This window comes from Canis lupus, chromosome 5 (assembly GCF_048164855.1).
Source record: "Canis lupus baileyi chromosome 5, mCanLup2.hap1, whole genome shotgun sequence".
Taxonomy (NCBI): Eukaryota; Metazoa; Chordata; class Mammalia; order Carnivora; family Canidae; genus Canis; species Canis lupus.
Genome location: NC_132842.1, coordinates 37,220,005 through 37,240,655, shown reverse-complemented (window position 1 = coordinate 37,240,655; position 20,651 = coordinate 37,220,005). Strand labels below are relative to the sequence as shown.

Here is a 20,651-nt window from a genome sequence, read left to right as displayed (position 1 = left end):
GGCAAGTGATGCAGAGCATTTTCTCATGTGCATGTTGGCCATGTCTATGTCTTCCTCTGTGAGATTTCTGTTCATGTCTTTTGCCCATTTCATGATTGGATTGTTTGTTTCTTTGGTGTTGAGTTTAATAAGTTCTTTATAGATCTCGGAAACTAGCCCTTTATCTGATATGTCATTTGCAAATATCTTCTCCCATTCTGTAGGTTGTCTTTGAGTTTTGTTGACTGTATCCTTTGCTGTGCAAAAGCTTCTTATCTTGATGAAGTCCCAATAGTTCATTTTTGCTTTTGTTTCTTTTGCCTTCGTGGATGTATCTTGCAAGAAGTTACTATGGCCGAGTTCAAAAAGGGTGTTGCCTGTGTTCTTCTCTAGGATTTTGATGGACTCTTGTCTCACATTTAGATCTTTCATCCATTTTGAGTTTATCTTTGTGTATGGTGAAAGAGAGTGGTCTAGTTTCATTCTTCTGCATGTGGATGTCCAATTTTCCCAGCACCATTTATTGAAGAGACTGTCTTTCTTCCAATGGATAGTCTTTCCTCCTTTATCGAATATTAGTTGCCCATAAAGTTCAGGGTCCACTTCTGGATTCTCTATTCTGTTCCACTGATCTATGTGTCTGTTTTTGTGCCAGTACCACACTGTCTTGATGACCACAGCTTTGTAGTACAACCTGAAATCTGGCATTGTGATGCCCCCAGATATGGTTTTCTTTTTTAAAATTCCCCTGGCTATTCGGGGTCTTTTCTGATTCCACACAAATCTTAAAATAATTTGTTCTAACTCTCTGAAGAAAGTCCATGATATTTTGATAGGGATTGCATTAAACGTGTATATTGCCCTGGGTAACATTGACATTTTCACAATATTAATTCTGCCAATCCATGAGCATGGAATATTTTTCCATCTCTTTGTGTCTTCCTCAATTTCTTTCAGAAGTGTTCTATAGTTTTGAGGGTATAGATCCTTTACATCTTTGGTTAGGTTTATTCCTAGGTATCTTATGCTTTTGGGTGCAATTGTAAACGGGATTGACTCCTTAATTTCTTTTTCTTCAGTCTCATTGTTAGTGTATAGAAATGCCACTGACTTCTGGGCATTGATTTTGTATCCTGCCATGCTACCGAATTGCTGTATGAGTTCTAGCAATCTTGGGGTGGAGACTTTTGGGTTTTCTATGTAGAGTATCATGTCATCGGCGAAGAGGGAGAGTTTGACTTCTTCTTTGCCAATTTGAATGCCTTTAATGTCTTTTTGTTGTCTGATTGCTGAGGCTAGGACTTCCAGTACTATGTTGAACAGCAGTGGTGAGAGTGGACATCCCTGTCTTGTTCCTGATCTTAGGGGAAAGGCTCCCAGTGCTTCCCCATTGAGAATGATATTTGCTGTGGGCTTTTCATAGATGGCTTTTAAGATGTCGAGGAATGTTCCCTCTATCCCTACACTCTGAAGAGTTTTGATCAGGAATGGATGCTGTATTTTGTCAAATGCTTTCTCTGCATCCAATGAGAGGATCATATGGTTCTTGGTTTTTCTCTTGCTGATATGATGAATCACATTGATTGTTTTACGGGTGTTGAACCAGCCTTGTGTCCCAGGGATAAATCCTACTTGGTCATGGTGAATAATTTTTTTAATGTATTGTTGGATCCTATTGGCCAGTATCTTGTTGAGAATGTTTGCATCCATGTTCATCAGGGATATTGGTCTGTAATTCTCCTTTTTGGTGGGGTCTTTGTCTGGTTTTAGAATTAAGGTGATGCTGGCCTCATAGAACGAATTTGGAAGTACTCCATCTCTTTCTATCTTTCCAAACAGCTTTAGGAGAATAGGTATGGTTTCTTCTTTAAATGTTTGATAGAATTCCCCTGGGAAGCCATCTGGCCCTGGACTCTTGTGTCTTGGGAGGTTTTTGATGACTGCTTCAATTTCCTCCCTGGTTATTGGCCTGTTCAGGTTTTCTATTTCTTCCTGTTCCAGTTTTGGTAGTTTGTGGCTTTCCAGGAATGCGTCCATTTCTTCTAGATTGCCTAATTTATTGGCGTATAGCTGTTCATAATATGTTTTTAAAATCGTTTGTATTTCCTTGGTGTTGGTAGTGATCTCTCCTTTCTCATTCATGATTTTATTAATTTGAGTCTTCTCTCTCTTCTTTTTAATAAGGCTGGCTAATGGTTTATCTATCTTGTTAATTCTTTCAAAGAACCAACTCCTGGTTTTGTTGATCTGTTCCACAGTTCTTCTGGTCTCGATTTCGTTGAGTTCTGCTCGAATCTTTATTAACTCCCTTCTTCTCTTGGGTGTAGGATCTATTTGCTGTTTTTTCTCTAGCTCCTTTATGTGTAAGGTTAGCTTTTGTATTTGAGTTCTTTCCAGTTTTTGAATGGATGCTTGTATTGCGATGTATTTCCCCCTTAGGACTGCTTTTGCTGCATCCCAAAGATTTTGAACGGTTGTATCTTCATTCTCATTAATTTCCATGAATCTTTTTAATTCTTCCTTAATTTCCTGGTTGACCCTTTTATCTTTTAGCAGGATGGTCCTTAACCTCCACATGTTTGAGGTCCTTCCAAACTTCTTGTTGTGATTTAGTTCTAATTTCAAGGCATTGTGGTCTGAGATTATGCAGGGGACAATCCCAATCTTTTGGTATTGGTTCAGACCCGATTTGTGACCCAATATGTGGTCTATTCTGGAGAAAGTTCATGTGCGCTTGAGAAGAATGTGTATTCAGTTGAGTTTGGATGTAAAGTTCTGTAGATATCTGTGAAATCCATCTGGTCCAGTGTATCATTTAAAGCTCTCGTTTCTTTGGAGATGTTGTGCTTAGAAGACCTATCGAGTATAGAAAGAGCTAGATTGAAGTCACCAAGTATAAGTGTATTATTATCTAAGTATTTCTTCACTTTGGTTAATAATTGATTGATATATTTGGCAGCTCCCACATTCGGGGCATATATATTGAGGATTGTTAAGTCCTCTTGTTGAATAGATCCTTTAAGTATGATATAGTGTCCCTCTTCATCTCTCACTACAGTCTTTGGGGTAAATTTTAGTTTATCTGATATAAGGATGGCTACCCCTGCTTTCTTTTGATGACCATTCGAATGGTAAATGGTTCTCCAACCTTTTATTTTCAGGCTGTATCTTTTACTCTTTAAAAAGAAAATATTTTATGCTGTAAACAAAATTTAACTGAGTAAATTTGAAGATCATATTGGCTTTATTCAACCATTCTTGAATTGGGCAGCATCCTATCTGGCAAATCAGGAGGTCTGAGGAGCTGTACAAAATGGAAGAAGGTGGTGGAAAAGCAAGTGTTTAACAAATAATAGATTGTTTCAGGCAAGGTCACCTTAGTTTGGGGTATGATGCATATTATCTCACTAGTGCTGATCACATAATTCTAAATTAATTGGTTAAAGGTTACATTCTTGGATGAGGTTGAAATCGCAGTTAGGTTAGATATTAAGCCTTAGCTTGCTGATATGGGATTTAGCACAAGTGACTCCATTTTGGGTCCCCCCCCCCTTTTTTTCCTTAAAGCTTCTTGTCAATAATTGTTTGCATATATAAATGAAATGCTATTTTAAAAATTAAGTAATAAGTAAAAATCTACTCTAATGTGTAAATGACAGTATTGCCACTCTTAGATGGAAGCTCCCAGAAGAAGATACAGAGACTGACTTTAGATTCTCTGAGTGTTTACAAGGGCTTTTTCTGAGGGTATCTGGGCCAAACCTGGGAAGCACAGAGCTCATCATACTTGTGCACCTGGCAAAGTTGCAGTGATGATCAAATATTAGACATCCAACAAGAATATGGTCAGAGGAGTACACTGCTTTGTATTTTCTTTTTCTAAGCTTATTGTGACCAATCTTAGTTCTTCTGGATAAGTCAGAGTAGAAAAACTGTAGGGTGGAATGAGTGTCCTTGCAGTCTGGGCAGTAGAGTAAGAAAGGAAGGGAAGAAATTATTAACATATGGTACCAATAAGCCAAAAAACTGGGTCAGGTTCACCAGGTATTGTCAGTTTAAAAGCCCAGAACAAAAGTGAATGATGGTGATGACAGTCTTGGAGGCTTAGGCTCAGGTCTCATAGTCCTATTTTATTTTATTTTATTTTATTTTATTTTTTTTTTTTTTAATTTTATTATTTTATTTTATTTTTTAATAATAAATTTATTTTTTATTGGTGTTCAATTTGCCAACATACAGAATAACACCCAGTGCTCATCCCGTCAAGTGCCCCCCTCAGTGCCCGTCACCCATTCACCCCCACCCCCCGCCCTCCTCCCTTTCCATCACCCCTAGTTCGTTTCCCAGAGTTAGGAGTCTTCATGTTCTGTCTCCCTTTCTGGTATTTCCTACCCATTTCTTCTCCCTTCTCTTCTATTCCCTTTCACTATTATTTATATTCCCCAAATGAATGAGACCATATAATGTTTGTCCTTCTCCAATTGACTTATTTCACTCAGCATGATACCCTCCAGTTCCATCTACATCGAAGCAAATGGTGGGTATTTGTCATTTCTAATGGCTGAGTAATATTCCATTGTATACATAAACCACATCGGCCACAGTAACTTCTTGCAAGATACATCCACGAAGGCAAAAGAAACAAAAGCAAAAATGAACTATTGGGACTTCATCAAGATAAGAAGCTTTTGCACAGCAAAGGATACAGTCAACAAAACTAAAAGACAACCTACAGAATGAGAGAAGACATTTGCAAATGACGTATCAGATAAAGGGCTATTTTCCAAAATCTATAAAGAACTTATTAAACTCAACACCAAAGAAACAATCCAATCATGAAATGGGCAAAAGACATGAACAGAAATCTCACAAAGGAAGACATAGACATGGCCAACACTCACATGAGAAAATGCTCTGCATCACTTGCCATCAGGGAAATACAAATCAAAACCACAATGAGATCCCACCTCACACCAGTGAGAATGGGGAAAATTAACAAGGCAGGAAACCACAAATGTTGGAGAGGATGCAGAGAAAAGGGAACCCTCTTGCACTGTTGGTGGGAATGTGAACTGGTGCAGCCACTCTGGAAAACTGTGTGGAGGTTCCTTAAAGAGTCATAGTCCTCTTTAAATTGTGCTGTCTGGCAGAGAACAGTTGTCTGGAATCTTTGCCCTAGAAATTTCCTTTACCTCTTTTATGGTTTAAGTCTCCTGTTGCCCTTCTTTCAAGTCCTTTACATCCTTGGTTTGGTCCCTCATTTTGGTGGAGCATATCCTACAATAGCTTTCTGAGATGCCTGGTGATAAATTTTTTGAAAGCTTATTTCTGAAAATGTCTATTCTGAACCCAATATTTGATTGATTTGTTGAATATAGAATTCTAGATTTGAAATTACTTTTCTTGGGATCCCTGGGTGGCGCAGCGGTTTGGCGCCTGCCTTTGGCCCAGGGCGCGATCCTGGAGACCCGGGATCGAATCCCACATCGGGCTCCCGGTGCATGGAGCCTGCTTCTCCCTCTGCCTATGTCTCTGCCTCTCTCTCTCTCTCTCTCTCTGTGACTATCATAAATAAATAAAAAATTTAAAAAAAAATTGAAATTACTTTTCTTCGTATTTTTAAAGGCCTTATTCCATTATCATCTAGCTTTTGGTATATTGTTAAAAAACCCAAATCTGTTCTTATTACTTTGTATATGACCATTTTTTTCTCCCTTCTCTCGGATCTTGTAGAATATTCTTTGTATTCATTGTATTGAAATTTTGCCGTAATATGCCTTTGTGGTCTATGTTTATCCTTTGTGCTGGAGATTTATCCTTTGGTACTGGGAAATATTCTTGAATTTTTTTCATTGGTAACTTGCTCCCCTGTTATCTCCTATTGTGTATTGAGCCTTCCAAACTGATCTTATCTTTGCTTATCTTTTCTCTCTTATTTTTCCATCTCTGGGGTTTTTCTCTGCTTTTTGGGAGATTTCCTCAATTTTAATCTAGTCCTTCTATTGAGCTTTCTCTTGAGTTTCTGTTCTCATATTTTCTACTTCTGTGGGTTCTTTTTCTTCTGAATGTTTCTTTTTAAAGTGGCATTATGTTCTCTTTTCTGGAATTAGTGATTTTGAACATCTTTTTGCATAGTCTGATAAGTTGTCTTTGTGTTTTTTCTATGTCGTATATTAGTGGCTTTTCTCAAATGTCTGATAACCTGGCTTGTCTGCTAATGTTTAAGAATGAGGGACTGACAGAGGTGCCTGCATGGCTCAGTTGGTTAAGCGTTTGGCTCTTGATCTCAGGGTCACAAGTTCAAGCCCTGTGTTGGATGCCACGCTGGGCATGGAGCCTACTTTAAAAAAAAGAAAAATGAGGGACTAACAAACTGATTGGAAACTCTTGATGCACAGGTTAAGATTGTTAACTGTGCAGTTTACTATAGAACAGACCTGTACAATAGAGATATGAGTCCCATATGCAATCTATGATTTTTCTGGCAGCCACAGAAAAAGGCAAAAAGAAACATGTGAAATTAATTTAAATAATATTAATTAGGTAATCAGCATATAAAAAGATTTTAGTATGTAATAAATATAAAAGTATTAATGTTTTTTTTTTAAAAGATTTTATTTATTTATTCATGAGAGACCCAGAGAGAGGCAGAGACATAGGCAGAGGAAGAAGCAGGCTCCATGCAGGGAGCCTGATGTGGGACTCGATCCCAGGACGCCGTGATTATGCCCTGAGCTGAAGGCAGATGCTCAATCACTGAGCCACCCAGGTGTCCCAAAGTATTAATGTCTTATATTTTGCTTTTTTAAATGTTTTATTTATTTGACACAGAGAGAGAGAGAACAAGCAGGAGGAGTGGCAGAGTGAGGGAGAAGCAGGCTGGAACAGGGAGCTGGATGCGGGACTTGGTCCCAGGACGATCCGAGGACACTGGGATCATGACCTTAGCCGAAGGCAGTCATTTAACTGACTGAGCTACTTAGGTGCCCTTATATTCTGTTTTTCATATTAAGTTGTTGGACTCCTGTGTATATTTTACATTTACAGCACATTTCAATTTATATACTAAGTTTTCATAATAAATAGTTGAGATACATTTAAAAATTTTATTATTTATTTATTTATTTATTTATTTATTTATTTATTTATTTTAAAGAGAGTGTGAGTGCATAGGGGTGTGGGGATTGGGTGGGGAGTTGAGGAGGGGCAGTGGAGGAGAGAGAAGGACAAGCCAACTGGACCCTGAGCACAGAGCCCTGTATGGTGCTTGATCTTATAACCCTGAGATCATGCCCTGAGCCAGAACCAAGAGTTGGATGCTTACCTGACTGGGCCACTCAGGTGCCCCAAGTTGAAGTATATTTAGACTTCATAAAATTTACAGGTGAAAAGAGATTCACATACCCAGGATATTCCAAACATACTTAATTTTAACAATAATATATTAGTTTTTCAATTTAAATTTATTTAAAATTAAATACAATTTAAAATTCTTCCCTCAGGCATACTAGCAACATTAAAAGTGCTCAATTAATACGTGTGGCTGGTAGCTTCCATATTGTACTGCAGAATTCCCAAGGTGATCTACTTGGACTGTGTCAGGAGTTTTAGGTCATTTTTCATTTCCCCTGAGAAGTCTTCTAATTTTCTGCCTCAGGGCTAATGGCCACTCAGGCTGCTGGAGTTCTCAGAAACTATATGGGAAAGGTGCTAGGTGTCTCAGTATCTATTATGCCTAGATTTAGGTATAAGATTCCTACCCACAATTGTGCCTGGCATCTCCCAATTCAGAGACCCTGTAAGAATAAACTTGCAGACTTCTGTTGGAGTAAGGGAGGGTACTGTCTCACTTGTATGGGCCAGGAGGACAGCTGGGGGAATTGGGATTGGAAGGATCTACAGACCAAAATGCTTCTTAAACAGCTTCCAACCAATCTGCTTATTTTTAGGCTCCCCCTCCTTCCAGTCTCCAGGTACCTCATGTTGTTAATTCTTCAGCCTTTTGAGGATGGTTAAATATAATTACAATTGCTTATTGTCTTTTCCTACTTCTGGTTTAGGACTCAGCTTTCTTAGGTCTTTTATTTTTATTTTTTAAAGATTTTATTTATTCAGAGAGAGAGAGAGAGGCGCAGAGACACAGGCGGAGGGAGAACAGGCTCCATGTAGGGAGCCCGACGTGGGACTCGATCTAGGGTCTCCAGGATCACGCCCTGGGCTGCAGGCGGCACTAAACTGCTGTGCCACGGGGGCTGCCCTCTTAGGTCTTTAGGTTTATCTCTAGTTTATTTTTTCCCTAGCTTCAAAATTTGGTTGCAATTGTGCTTTTCTTGCTCTTCCCAACCTTGTAGGCTCTTTCCTTCCATCATTGTTTTCTTTCCAAGAAATCTTTTTCTGTAGATTTAGAAGGGTTTCAAGAGGGGAAAAAATTAGGTGCTTTGTTCAGTCTAGTGTCCTTTATCTAGTAGTTCCTATTAATCTGTGTTTGTGAGCAGATTTTGATATTTTAAAAAGATCTTATTTAGTATCTATGTTTCTTTTAATATCTTTATTTGTAGTTAAAAATTTTAGTAAGACTCTGTAGGACGGACAGGAAGATGAAGTATTTCATGCCAACAGGTTAAGAGAGTAAGGGTTTGGTTTGGGGAATTGACTGCAGGCAAGGAGAATGGTGAGAATAAAACCATTAAGAGGGGATCCCTGGGTGGCTCAGCGGTTTGGTGCCTGCCTTTGGCCCAGGGCGTGATCCTGGAGTCCTGGGATCGAGTCCCACGTCGGGCTCCTGGCATGGAGCCTGCTTCTCCCTCCTCCTGTGTCTCTGCCTCTCTCTCTCTATCATAAATAAATAAATAAATCTTTAAAAAAAAAAAAAAAACATTGAGACAGGTGGGGCAATTAGAGAACTTAAAGACAAAAACTTGGACATCGAGGTGTAGTGTAAAGCACAAATACAGCTCTAGTAGCTTTATCTTCCTGGACCCCACTAGTTTTAGTCATTTATACTTTTTATGATCTGGGAATTTCTTGTTCTGTATCTCAGAGAAACCACAGCACAACTAATGATATAATTAAAACACTGAGTAAACCTTACTGTTTGCAAGCACAGTGTAGAGGATCTGTAAAGAAAACATAATAGTGAGTAGACAATACACCCTCAATACACTGTAGTAACAGGTTACATTTCAGTAATTGAATTGAGTTTGCTGTTGGGGTGTTCTGTTGGGTTCTGAAACAGAATTTTGACTAAAGGAGGATTTGCTTTGCTGGTAGTTGCTTCCCTCTGTTGGACATTTTGGGGAAGTGCAACTTTGATCCTGCATGCATCATTTTTGCTGTCCTTAAACAGAGTGCTAATTGGGATACTTTTTTTTTTTTTTAACAGTTTTTAAAAAAGAATTTATTTATTTATTCCTGAAAGACACAGAAGGAGATACATAGACAGAGGGAGAAACAGGCTCCTAACAGGAGCCCGATGTGGGACTTGTGGGACTCGATCCCTGGACCGGGATCTGCCCTGAGCCAAAGGCAGACACTCAACCACAGAGCCACCCAGGCGTCCCTGGGGTACTTTTTTTAAAAGTAATTAAATCTGTTTCTAATAATGCACCAAGAGAAACAAGGGAATGTGGTATCTTCTTCTTGTGAAAAGTATATTCACTTTTGTTTCTAAAGGCAAGAGTTAGTCAGTATTAAATGGAAACAAGGCAGAAGAATTTGGGGAATGCAAAGATTTTAGGCTTTGGCTTCTGGAGCCTAGAGTTCATACCCAGCCTTTTCCTGATCATGTGACCTCAGTGATTTATTCTACCTGTCTAGGCTTCAGTTTTCTTCATTGAAACAATGAATAGGTTTGAGAGCTTCTTCAGGACTTGGTATTTTAGGAAAGCAGCCCCAGACTGTGGTATCTGTCCATAGGAAATATAATGACTAAGTCTCAGGCTCTGCCCGGAAAGAACTTAGTCTGGAAGAGGATAGAAGAGTCACAGTCAAGAACAACTGTAATCCACAACTAGGGCTATGAGACAGGCAAGTACCTATTATTGTGGAAACATAAGGAGAAGAAGCACTTCTCCAATTAGAGTTGGTATCATCATGCAGGGCCTGTTGGAGTTAGCCTTGAAAGCACAGTCTCGCTTGAGGGAAGGAGCAGCCTAGGGAAAGTCTGGGGTGGCATGAACTGTTTTTGGACCTGCAACTGATTCAGGATGCCCAGAAGATAAAGTTTGAGGTAGAGGGTTTGTGAGGGATGAATCAAGGGAAAGAAGCCAGGAATGTCCTAGACCACACTAGAGAATTTGGATTTTAACCTGAGGGCAATAGGGAGCCATTAAAAGATTTTAAATGAGAAAATAACCGTGGACAGTATGGCATTTTAGAAAGATTACTCTTGGATATGTTATGGAGAATGGATTTAGTGTGGGGTCGACAGGACTGGAGGCATCAAGATCAGTTAGGAAGCTGTTGCAGTTAAGTCAAGCGGAGATAATAATGGCATAAGCTTATGTAGTGGTAGTAGAAATGAAATGGATAGAAATGAAAGTCTGTAGGCAGAAGGAACCTTGGTTCCTTGTTTAACTTAGCCTGCAGCTGTGAGCAATCTATCTGGCACTGATTCATTAGCCTCAACTTCTGTTCCTATGTTACATCCATCCCAGAGTTGTTAGGGTTGTTGCTTGATTCTGAATGAACATTTTGAGTTTGGAGGACAAGCTTCTGGAAGCAGTTGCTTTCAGTGCAAATAAGCTTGACCTTGGCAGTGGTTAAATTGTATGTACTCATCCTTTTTGTAGCCTGTATCCCCTAAGGGGTTGTGACAAAAGGACCCGTTAGTCCCCTTCGGTGTTACTGTCTGCCTCACTATCCTTCTCCCTGCATTCCCCAGTGAGTAGCACACACAACGTAGCTTTAAATTCTGTTGATGCTGAGCAAGGTTCTTACAGCTTTAGGTATCTGATTAGCCCTCAGTCGGTGGAAGCTTGGCCTCTTCCAGACCGTGGAGGGGGAGTTAAGATTTATAGTTCACACCAAATGTAACTGAACTCTGACATGGGGAATGTGAACATAATGGTAGAGAGTTTTCTTGTCCATAAAAAGGTTAGTTAAAGTAGCTTTGTGGCAGGGTCAGAGCTAGTTTTTCATTAGTTGAGGAAGTTAGTCAAGAGGTATTTACTATATATAATCTTGTAAAACATTAGCAGAAGGAAATATGACTTAAAATTAAGTATTAGGACAGAGGATTCCTACTTACCATCCCTGCTCATTTTCTTTTTAAGTACAGCATGTATACAGAAGAGAACATAGAACTATGAAACCAAACACCCATGTAGCCATCATCCATGTCAAGAAATAGAACATGTGAGTCCTTTAGAAGCCCCTCTGTCACCTGCAGTCACAACACGGTTTTGACATTTGTGATAATCATTCCGCTTATAATTTTATATCCTAAATAATATAGTTGATATATAAATGAAATAACACATTTATTTTAAAGATTTTATTTATTTATTCATGGGAGACAGAGACAGAGAGAGAGGGGCAGAGACAGGCAGAGGGAGAAGCAGGCTCCATGCAGGGAGCCGGACGTGGGACTCGATCCTGGGTCTCCAGGATCACACCCTGGGCGGAAGTCAGTGCTAAACCACTGAGCCACCTGGGCTGCCCTGAAATAACAATTTAGTTTTAATGCTCTTGGAGTAGCTGTAAGTCCATTTAATTTCTCTGTGTAATTAATTGTTACCCATTGTATGGTACCAGGTTATCTATTCTATTCTTGATGACTCTTTGGATTGTTTTCTGTTTTAGATATTAGAGTATTGCTGCAAACATTCTTGTTATGTATACATCCTGGTACATACATGCAAGTTTCTGCAGGGTAGATTTATAGAAATTAATGTGTTGAGTTGTGTATATATATGTATTTAACTTTATTAGATAACGTCATGCTATTTTCCAAAGTGGCCATTGCACTTTACATTACCACTGATAGCGTATGAGAGTTCCTGCTGATCTACAACCAGAGAGACCTGAAAATGTTTGCCAGTCCTGAGAGTGTGAAGCGATATCTCATTGTGGTTTTAGTTAGCATTTCCTTATTTACTAATGAAGTTGAACATGTTTCATAGGCATATTGGTCATCAGATTTAGAGTCTTTGCAGTTCTCTACTTGTTTTGCCCACTAAAGAGTCATATGTTAGTGACCTTAAAACTCCTTCATGCCCCTTACACAAGAGAATGTGCTAAGGAATAGTTTGCTGAAATCTTCTAGCTTGTAGAAAGTAGCTTAGATCCTTTCAACTTACTCTTTTTTCCCCCCAACCCATCAGGTGTTTGGGAGGTTCCCTGGAATTTCACTGATCTATCTTTTCTTCCTTCTCCCTCCTTTTTTCCTGTGTCCTAGACTCTGAAGCGGCTCATGGCAGATGAGGTAAGGAAATTTTAAGTATGTGCATGTTCTAGCAAATTTCCTTCATTGTGATACTTACTATTTGTCATAACTTTGACTTTCTGTAACTCGAAATGGTGATATTGGTTCTATTCTCAGAACCTCCCAAAGCTTTTTCCTAACTCTTTGCTCTGTGTTTGGCCCATTGCATGCATTCCCCTGGGATATCATTGGCTTCCAAGGGTAGGCATGTTCTTTAAACTCATAACTGACTTGCAGTCTGAATACTACTTCTATCACTTAAAGTCCCACAGTGCTTGAAGATACTGTCATTTTCAAACAGGTGGAGCTAACAAGCTGCAGCTTATTGGTGGCTCTTTGTTTTGAGCATCTGTACTTGAGGTTTGGGGAATGGTTCATGAATCTTTGGTTAGCACAGAGGTGGTGGCATATATACCTCTGAAGTACACTGTATTCTTTGCAGAAGGGATTTTGAAGACTGTATATTGAACTTTTGCTGCCTGCATAATGGGTTTTAGAGTATCAGAAGAAAGAAAAAGTAATGGTTCCTGGTTTTAAGGCATTTGTTTATTCTGCATAACTTACATCTACTAAATTCTATGGTCATACTCAACCTCTGGAAGGGAGGGATCCTCTGAGGGAAAGAAATGGCATTTTATTCAGATAATTCTATACATGAGGTGTTTTCAGTTCTGTATTGCTGGAAGACTTAGAAATGGCAGGAGAGCTCAAGAACAAAGTTTTCTCTTTGTAGAGAGGTTTCAAATCCTAATACTTTAGTCCTCTTATCTTTGGATGAAGATGAGAGTACAGAGTCAGTGTACTAAATTGGATGAGAGATTTCTTGTTTTTATGTCAGAAGACTTGAAGTGCCCACAAACCAGAGGAACCATGCACAAATAAGAAGTTCGAAAATTGGCTACTTCATGTGTGGTTTGTTGTGCAAATGAAAATGGATCGCTGCTAATACTTTTTTCTCTTTCTCAGCTGGAGAGATTTACCAGCATGAGAATTAAGAAGGAGAAGGAAAAGCCCAATTCTGCTCATAGAAATTCCTCTGCATCATATGGGGATGACCCCACAGCACAGTCATTGCAAGACGTTCCAGATGAGCAAGTTCTAGTACTCTTTGAACAGATGCTGGTAAGTTTCCCCACCTCAAAATATTCCTTTTTTTTTTTTTTTCTGAAAATGCATTTGTGGGCGTGGTGGGCACTCTTTTGGGCATGATCCCCCTTAATTGGCTCTTAATTATGAAGAATTTCAGGCTTAACAGAGAACTTAATAATCCTATTAACAAAGTGGCTAAATATACACCCACCTGTCCATAGCAAATTTCTAGCAAATTTCCTTCACTGTGATACTTGCCATTTGTCATAACTTTGACTTTCTGTAACTCGAAATGGTGATATTGGTTCTCAGAACCTTCCAAAGCAATCGATGAGTTAGGCTTGGAAATACCTGATCAGTGACCACTTTGTTAATGTCCTTCTGCACAGCAGTATGTTAGTTACAAAGACATAAAGTGAGTGGACCAACTCATGTGGTAGTGTGGAGACCACCTTTGGGTTAGCCAGGGTAGATAAAGTTTTAGAGCATTAGCCATGAATTTTATGCAAAAAGAGACTGAGGAATGGAAAGGCACTTTTATTTAGTGGTAAATCTGAAAAGAAAATTCTGATGCTATAATTCCTAGAAGATCTTTGAAGATTGTGGCCAAAGTCAGTTGAGTAATGAAGTACTCATTGTGGCTTTCCTGTCCTCAGTGAGGGACATTGAGTGAGCAGGGCCCTCAGTGAATGTGCTGTAGTGCTAAGTCTTGTAAAGTTTGGAGTACATGGTTCCAAAGCTTCATAAGACCTGTATGTTGCCTGAATAGTTTCAGATGCAAACAGAGACTAGCAGCAGGCCTAACTTAATTAAAAGCATGGGATTTTTTTTTTTTTTTTAGATTTTATTTACTCATGAGAGTAAATACACACACACACACACACACAGAGAGGCAGAGACACAGAGGGAGAAACAGGCTCCATTCAGGAAGCCTGACATGGGACTCCATCCCGGGTCCCCAGGATCACGCCCTGGGCTAAAGGTGGCGCTAAACCGCTGAGCCACCCAGGCTGCCCTGGGATAAGAATTCTTTTTTTTTTTTTTTTTTTGGGATAAGAATTCTTAACGCTGGACCTGGTATGTAGTAAACACTAAGCCAGTACTATTATTATTTTTTTTTTCACTACAGCTTTCAGTTTTTCTCTCAGTCCAAGTACTGTAAGAACTAAGACCATCCCTTGGACTTGGATTGCAAATGTATGTGTCTTTAGGGCCAGGGAGGCGGCAGGAATAAGGCCAGATAGCAGATGAAAAGAAGAGGAGACTGTGGCCAAATGCAGAAGAACTTTGGGCCTTTCTGTTAGGAAGGCCAACTGTGATTCAGTGCCAATAGCTTTTGTAGCACTCCAGTTGGAAGTGCTAGCCCAATAGTGTCAGGTATTTTTATTTTTCTAAAGAAGCCAGAAATCTTTAATTCTTGAAAACCAGTAATTCTTTATTATTTTTTATTTATTTTTTTAAATTTATGATAGTCACACACAGAGAGAGAGAGAGGGGCAGAGACACGGGCAGAGGGAGAAGCAAGCTCCATGCACTGGGAGCCCGATGTGGGATTTGATCCCGGGTCTCCAGGATCACGCCCTGGGCCAAAGGCAGGCGCCAAACCACTGCGCCACCCAGGGATCCCCCAGTAATTCTTTATTTTTTATTTTTATTTTTTGAAATTATAACTATTTTAATATACTAAAAACTTGACAAAATGCAAAGATGAACATACAATGAACATTATAAGTTTTTTTTTTTTTTGAACCAGTAATTCTTTAATAGAATTGCCTATCATGGCCAGCATTCAGATTTCACCAGTTGGGTCTTTTTTTTTTTTTTTTTTTTTTTTTTTCAGTTGGGTCATTTTTAAAAAACTGTTCATTCAAATCACAATTCCAGATAAGGTCTCTTGTACTAATGTTCTTTTTAAGTTTTATTTCATCAGAGTTTTTCATCTTTTTTTTTTTTTTTAAGATTTTATTTATTTATTCATGAGAAACACAGAGAGAGAGGGAGGCAGGGACAGGCAGAGGGAGAAGCAGGCTCAATGCAGGGAGCCTGATGTAGGATGCGATCTGAGGACTCCAGCATCATCCAGAAGAGATTTCTAAGATCATCCCAAGTACAGGATGTTTGGGTGGCTCAGCGGTTGAACGTCTGCCTTTTGTACAAGGCGTGATCCTGGTCCCGGGATAGAGTCCCGCATCAGTCTCCTTGCGAGGAGCCTACTCCTCCCTCTGCCTGTGTCTCTGCCTCTCTCTCTCTCTGTGTCTCATGAAAAAAATAAATAAAAATCTTAAAAAAAAAAGAGACCATCCCAAGTACAAAAAACATTCTATGTGCTTTTCTTTCAATAATAAAAAATAAATTTTTCATCTATCATCTTAATATTTAAGAAAAACATTAAATGTATAAAAGTGTCTGTAAGAATTTATGCTAAAATGTTAACCATTAACATTTATCCCTGAGGAATTTTCATTATCTGCAATATGTAATAGATTAAATCTCAAGGGATCAGGAACACTTACTTATTCAGTAAGCATTTGATGTGTTTAACTCTTTACTGAGTATACTAAATATTAAACACTGAAAACTTATAAGGACTTTGATACAATTTTGTTTTTTCTTTTTTCTTTTTTTTGTCTACTAGCTGGATATGAATCTGAACGAGGAGAAACAGCAGCCTTTGAGGGAGAAGGACATTATCATCAAGAGGGAGATGGTGTCCCAATACTTGCACACCTCTAAGGCTGTGAGTCCTGGGGCAGGTACCCATGACATGGGAGACTGCCCTTATCTTGGACCTGTTTGTTTTACCAATTTTATAAAACATTTTATGCCTTCATCACTCTTACTTTATTCTGTCACACAAGCCTACTCATGTTTTACTCTCATTCGAGTTAGCGTCATTGACATACTTTTTGCCTGATTTAGTCTTCATGAAGTGCATATGGGGAATGGGATGGAAAATTCTCAGTTCCATAGAGTTTGGTGGTATGTATGATGTGTGTCTTCCTTGATATTCAGAAGGTAATGACTAATGCTAGTCCAGTTTATGACTGGGTCCAGTGTTGACTAATTTCTTCATATGCTCCCATCTAGGGCATGAGCCAGAAGGAGAGCTCTAGGTCTGCCATGATGTACATTCAGGAGTTGAGGTCAGGCTTGCGGGATATGCCTCTGCTCACCTGCCTGGAGTCCCTTCGTGTCTCCCTCAACAACAACCCCGTCAGGTAAGGATTCTGAGGTGGTAACAAGAGTAAGAACCCAAGGTTAAGGTTTACTGATGAGGATTGAAGATCAGAGGAGTCAGGGCATATGAGAGTTCTCGATTGGGAGGAAAGACTGTCAGGGTAGAATTTGTTTGGGTGAATAATTGCTGATTGATTTGATTTGATATTGCATTGTCTCTTTCAATTCCTTACAGCTGGGTGCAAACATTTGGTGCTGAGGGCCTGGCCTCTTTATTGGACATCCTTAAACGACTCCATGATGAGAAAGAGGAAAGTGCTGGGTGAGGACTTTGAACTTTTGACATCTTCCCGGTGAAGGGTAGTGGGGGACTTGACTGCTCTAAGGGAGAAAGTGGCACTAAAATGAGAAGTTGTGGACCAGAATATGCTTTTAGTTGAGAACAGGGTTTATCTTTGAGCAACTAGAGGATGACTGATGATTATAGACACAGGAAAGAGAAGAGGAACACAGTGCATAGCACAGGCTGTGGACCACATAACACTGTGGGTCTTGCAGCAAAGGTTCTTACCCGATGTGGAAGTGGGCTCGGAGTTCATTCAGAGCTCCCCTGGGACCTGTTCTTGGGGACTAACTTTCTTTCTTCTCTTTCTTTTCTTTCTTTCTTTTCTTTCTTTTCTTTTCTTTCTTTTGTTCTTTCTTTCTTTCTTTTCTTTCTTTTCTTTCTTTCTTTCTTTCTTTCTTTCTTAAGATTTTATTTATTCATGAGAGACACAGAGAGACAGAGACATAGGCAGAGGGAGAAGCAGGCTCCCTATAGGAAGCCCGATGCAGGACTTGATCCCAGGACCCTAGGATCACACCCTGAGCCAAAGGCAGACTCTCAACCACTGAGCCACCCAGGCATCCCTTTCTGACAGTCTTTAGGGTTGGAATAGTTCTCAGGATATCTTGGACTATCTTAGGCTACATTGAAGTCAGCCTGACCCACAGTGACTTCTCTGTTTCTTGAGATCTTTCCAAAACAAAACACAAGGCCTATACTTCCTGAATGAACAGGCTTAAAACCTTTGACGTAGTGAAACAAGCAATAATGGATAGGATGTTATCCTGATTAGATTTAGCACTTAGAAAGAAATCTAGGGAATTAAACAGAAGATTTTAATGTTGTACTAAATTCTGTGATTACGAGAAGATTAACCAAAGATCTGATGGTGGCAATCCCTCTTCAACCACCTGTTTTTGCCAGTGCTTCAAGACAAATTGCTGTGTGCTAGAATTTACTCAGCTACTAGTTGGGGATGTTCTAAAGACCTGTGTTGTAAAACAGAAAAGTCAAATGGGAGAGGTGTATACAATAAAGGGAACTCACTGATTATGTCTTCTACAAACAGAAGCTACGACAGCCGTAACAAGCATGAGATCATCCGTTGCTTGAAAGCGTTTATGAATAATAAGGTGAGACTTTTCCCATTCTCATTCCAACCTGCATCATGAACCCTATTTTTTCTTCTCTATTGGAAAACTCCAAAAGGGCCTGGGGTTATGAGCTTTAAGACTTCTAGCTTTCCCTTTTAGTATTAGGACTTTTTGATTGCCACATAGGTATGTCTCTATGGACCATTTTTCCCAGTTCTGATGTCTGTTTCAGAACATAGGCTCACTGTCCTTCCTTTTTTTTATACTTTGTTTTGCTAATGCTTGTGAATTTCCTGATCTGTATTTATTGATTTTGGAAGGTTTATTTTATTCTCTGCTTATTTGTTTGTTTTCCATACTGTTCCTACTTAGAATCAACCTACCAACCTTCCTTCTTCACTCCTTTCTTTCTTCCTGGCTTCCTTTCTTGCTTTCTTGCATGCTTTCTTTCTTCCTTTCTTTCTTTTCTTATTTGAACTCAAGGCTCTCACAGTTGTTTGTTCCAGAATGCAGATCTATCTTCCTCATTGTTTAATTTTGTTACAGTTAACTTATTTCATTGGATGTGAGGGGACATTTAAAAGAAATAAAAGAAACAAAGATTTTTATTCTTAAAGACCTATAATTGTGTTGTATCAAATGTAAAATTGTGTTGTATCTATGCTCTTATCTATTTAGCTGTGGAAGAGGTCTGCCTCTGTATTAGTTTGCTGTGGCTGCTATAACAAAGTACTACACATTGTGTATTCAACAACAGAAATTTATTGTCTCATAGTTCTTGGAGGCCCTAAATCTAAGATCAGGGTGTTGTTAGGATTGAGTCCTTCCAAGGGCTGTGAGGGAGACTATGGTCCATGCCTTTCTCTTGGCTTCTGGTAGCTTGTTTGCAATCTCTGGCATTCCATGGCTTTTTGATACCTCATCCCAATGTCTGCCTTCATGTTCACAAGGTATTCTTGTGTGCATGTTCTGTGTCAACACGTTTCCATGTTATAGGGACAACAGTCGTATTGGATTAAGGGTCCATCCTACTCTAGTAAGACCTTGTTGTAACTTAAGCAATTGAATCTACCAATGACCCTATTTCCAAATGAGGTAATATTCTAAGGTATTGGGGGTTAGGACTTCAACATAAGAATTTAGAGGGGAACTCCATTCAGCCCCTAACAGTTCCTAAGTTTAGATGCTGTCATCATTAAGCCTCCCTTCTCTGTTCTTGTCCTACCAGTTTGGAATTAAGACCATGCTGGAAGCAGAAGAAGGAATCCTGCTGCTGGTCAGAGCCATGGATCCTGCTGTTCCCAACATGATGATTGATGCAGCTAAGCTGCTTTCTGCTCTTTGTATCTTACCGCAGCCGGAGGACATGTATGTGACTGGGTTATAGCTCTTCTACATTCTCTTTTTTATCATCTTCCCTAGTCTAGAGGAAAATTGAGTTGCTTGGGTATCCACTTTGTCTTGAATACTAGGTAAGACCAAGGCATGAACACTGTGAATCGTAATGTTTAAGAAGGACCATGAGGTGTTTAGTGCTGTCCTTAGTGTACTTCTGGTTATCAGAGGGGTAATCTGTAGGGCATCTCCTAGAGCTCCATTAACGTCTATGTTACCTAGAACTGGGGTTGCTTTTACTTTGCTTTTCTTAAATTCAGAAGTAATACAACTTTATTTTTTTAACTCAAACAATATAGAAACATATAAAATAAAATTTAACAGCCTCATCCCTTCTGTAAAGCCTGTTTCTGCAGAGGTAACCAGTGTTAATGGCTTGGTATAGTCTCATAGATTTTTTTACTAGTACAGGCAAATTGTATTTCTGGCTTCTAAGATATTTTCTGCCACTCCTGAAGATGGTATCTTAGAACTAAGGGAAGATGGCTTATACCTATAAAACAAATCACATGCATAGGATAGATTTTTATTGTTGTGGAGCAGTTTGGTTTAGTAAAAACTGAATCATATCATTTGTTTCCTCTCACCCTTTTTTTTTTTTTAATTTTTTAATTTAGCAATTGGTGTTGAACATTTTTCTGTTTTGGTACCTAGAGATCTACCTTATCTTTAGTGGCTGTTTAGGATTCCATAGTATGTATATCCCATAATTTAAGTTTCCTCATTGTTAGACTTTTTAGGTAGACATTTTTTTTTTTTCTTAGCAGATTCTGGCCCCTGCTTTAGGTGATAAGTTGTTTTACTATTACAGATGATGTTTGTACATATGTTCCTTTCACATTCATGCATTTATGTTGAATAAGTTTCTAGAAGTAAGCCAAATGTTATGTGCATTTAAAACTGGTAATATTAACTACCCCTCCAAAACTTAAACAGTTTATGCTCCATAGAATGAGTGTCTTAATTTGGTATCCATAGATAGGAGTCTAGGAATAGGGTTTTAGGGAATACATTTTTCTGAGGAGATTGTCCTTAGTTTTCAGTAGATTCTGGTCCCTACCCTAGGTGATGAGGAGAATAATGTTGGAAGTCTGATGTTTGATAATGTTCTATTTCCTAACTGATCTGTGCCTCTGTATAATCTATTGGTTGTGCCTGTCTGTGTCAG

General features: G+C 39.1%; 1 protein-coding gene across 1 annotated transcript in view; it reads left to right on the top strand.

Annotated features, from left to right (window-relative positions):
- DIAPH1 (diaphanous related formin 1) overlaps positions 1-20,651 on the top strand; it is a 97,619-nt gene that overhangs the window by 21,096 nt on the left and 55,872 nt on the right. Inside the window, exons 2-8 of the mRNA XM_072826252.1 lie at positions 12,377-12,403; positions 13,370-13,525; positions 16,128-16,229; positions 16,580-16,710; positions 16,905-16,991; positions 18,064-18,127; positions 19,317-19,456. Coding sequence (XP_072682353.1) covers positions 12,377-12,403; positions 13,370-13,525; positions 16,128-16,229; positions 16,580-16,710; positions 16,905-16,991; positions 18,064-18,127; positions 19,317-19,456 — 707 coding nt within the window. The remainder of the gene's footprint in view (positions 1-12,376; positions 12,404-13,369; positions 13,526-16,127; positions 16,230-16,579; positions 16,711-16,904; positions 16,992-18,063; positions 18,128-19,316; positions 19,457-20,651) is intronic.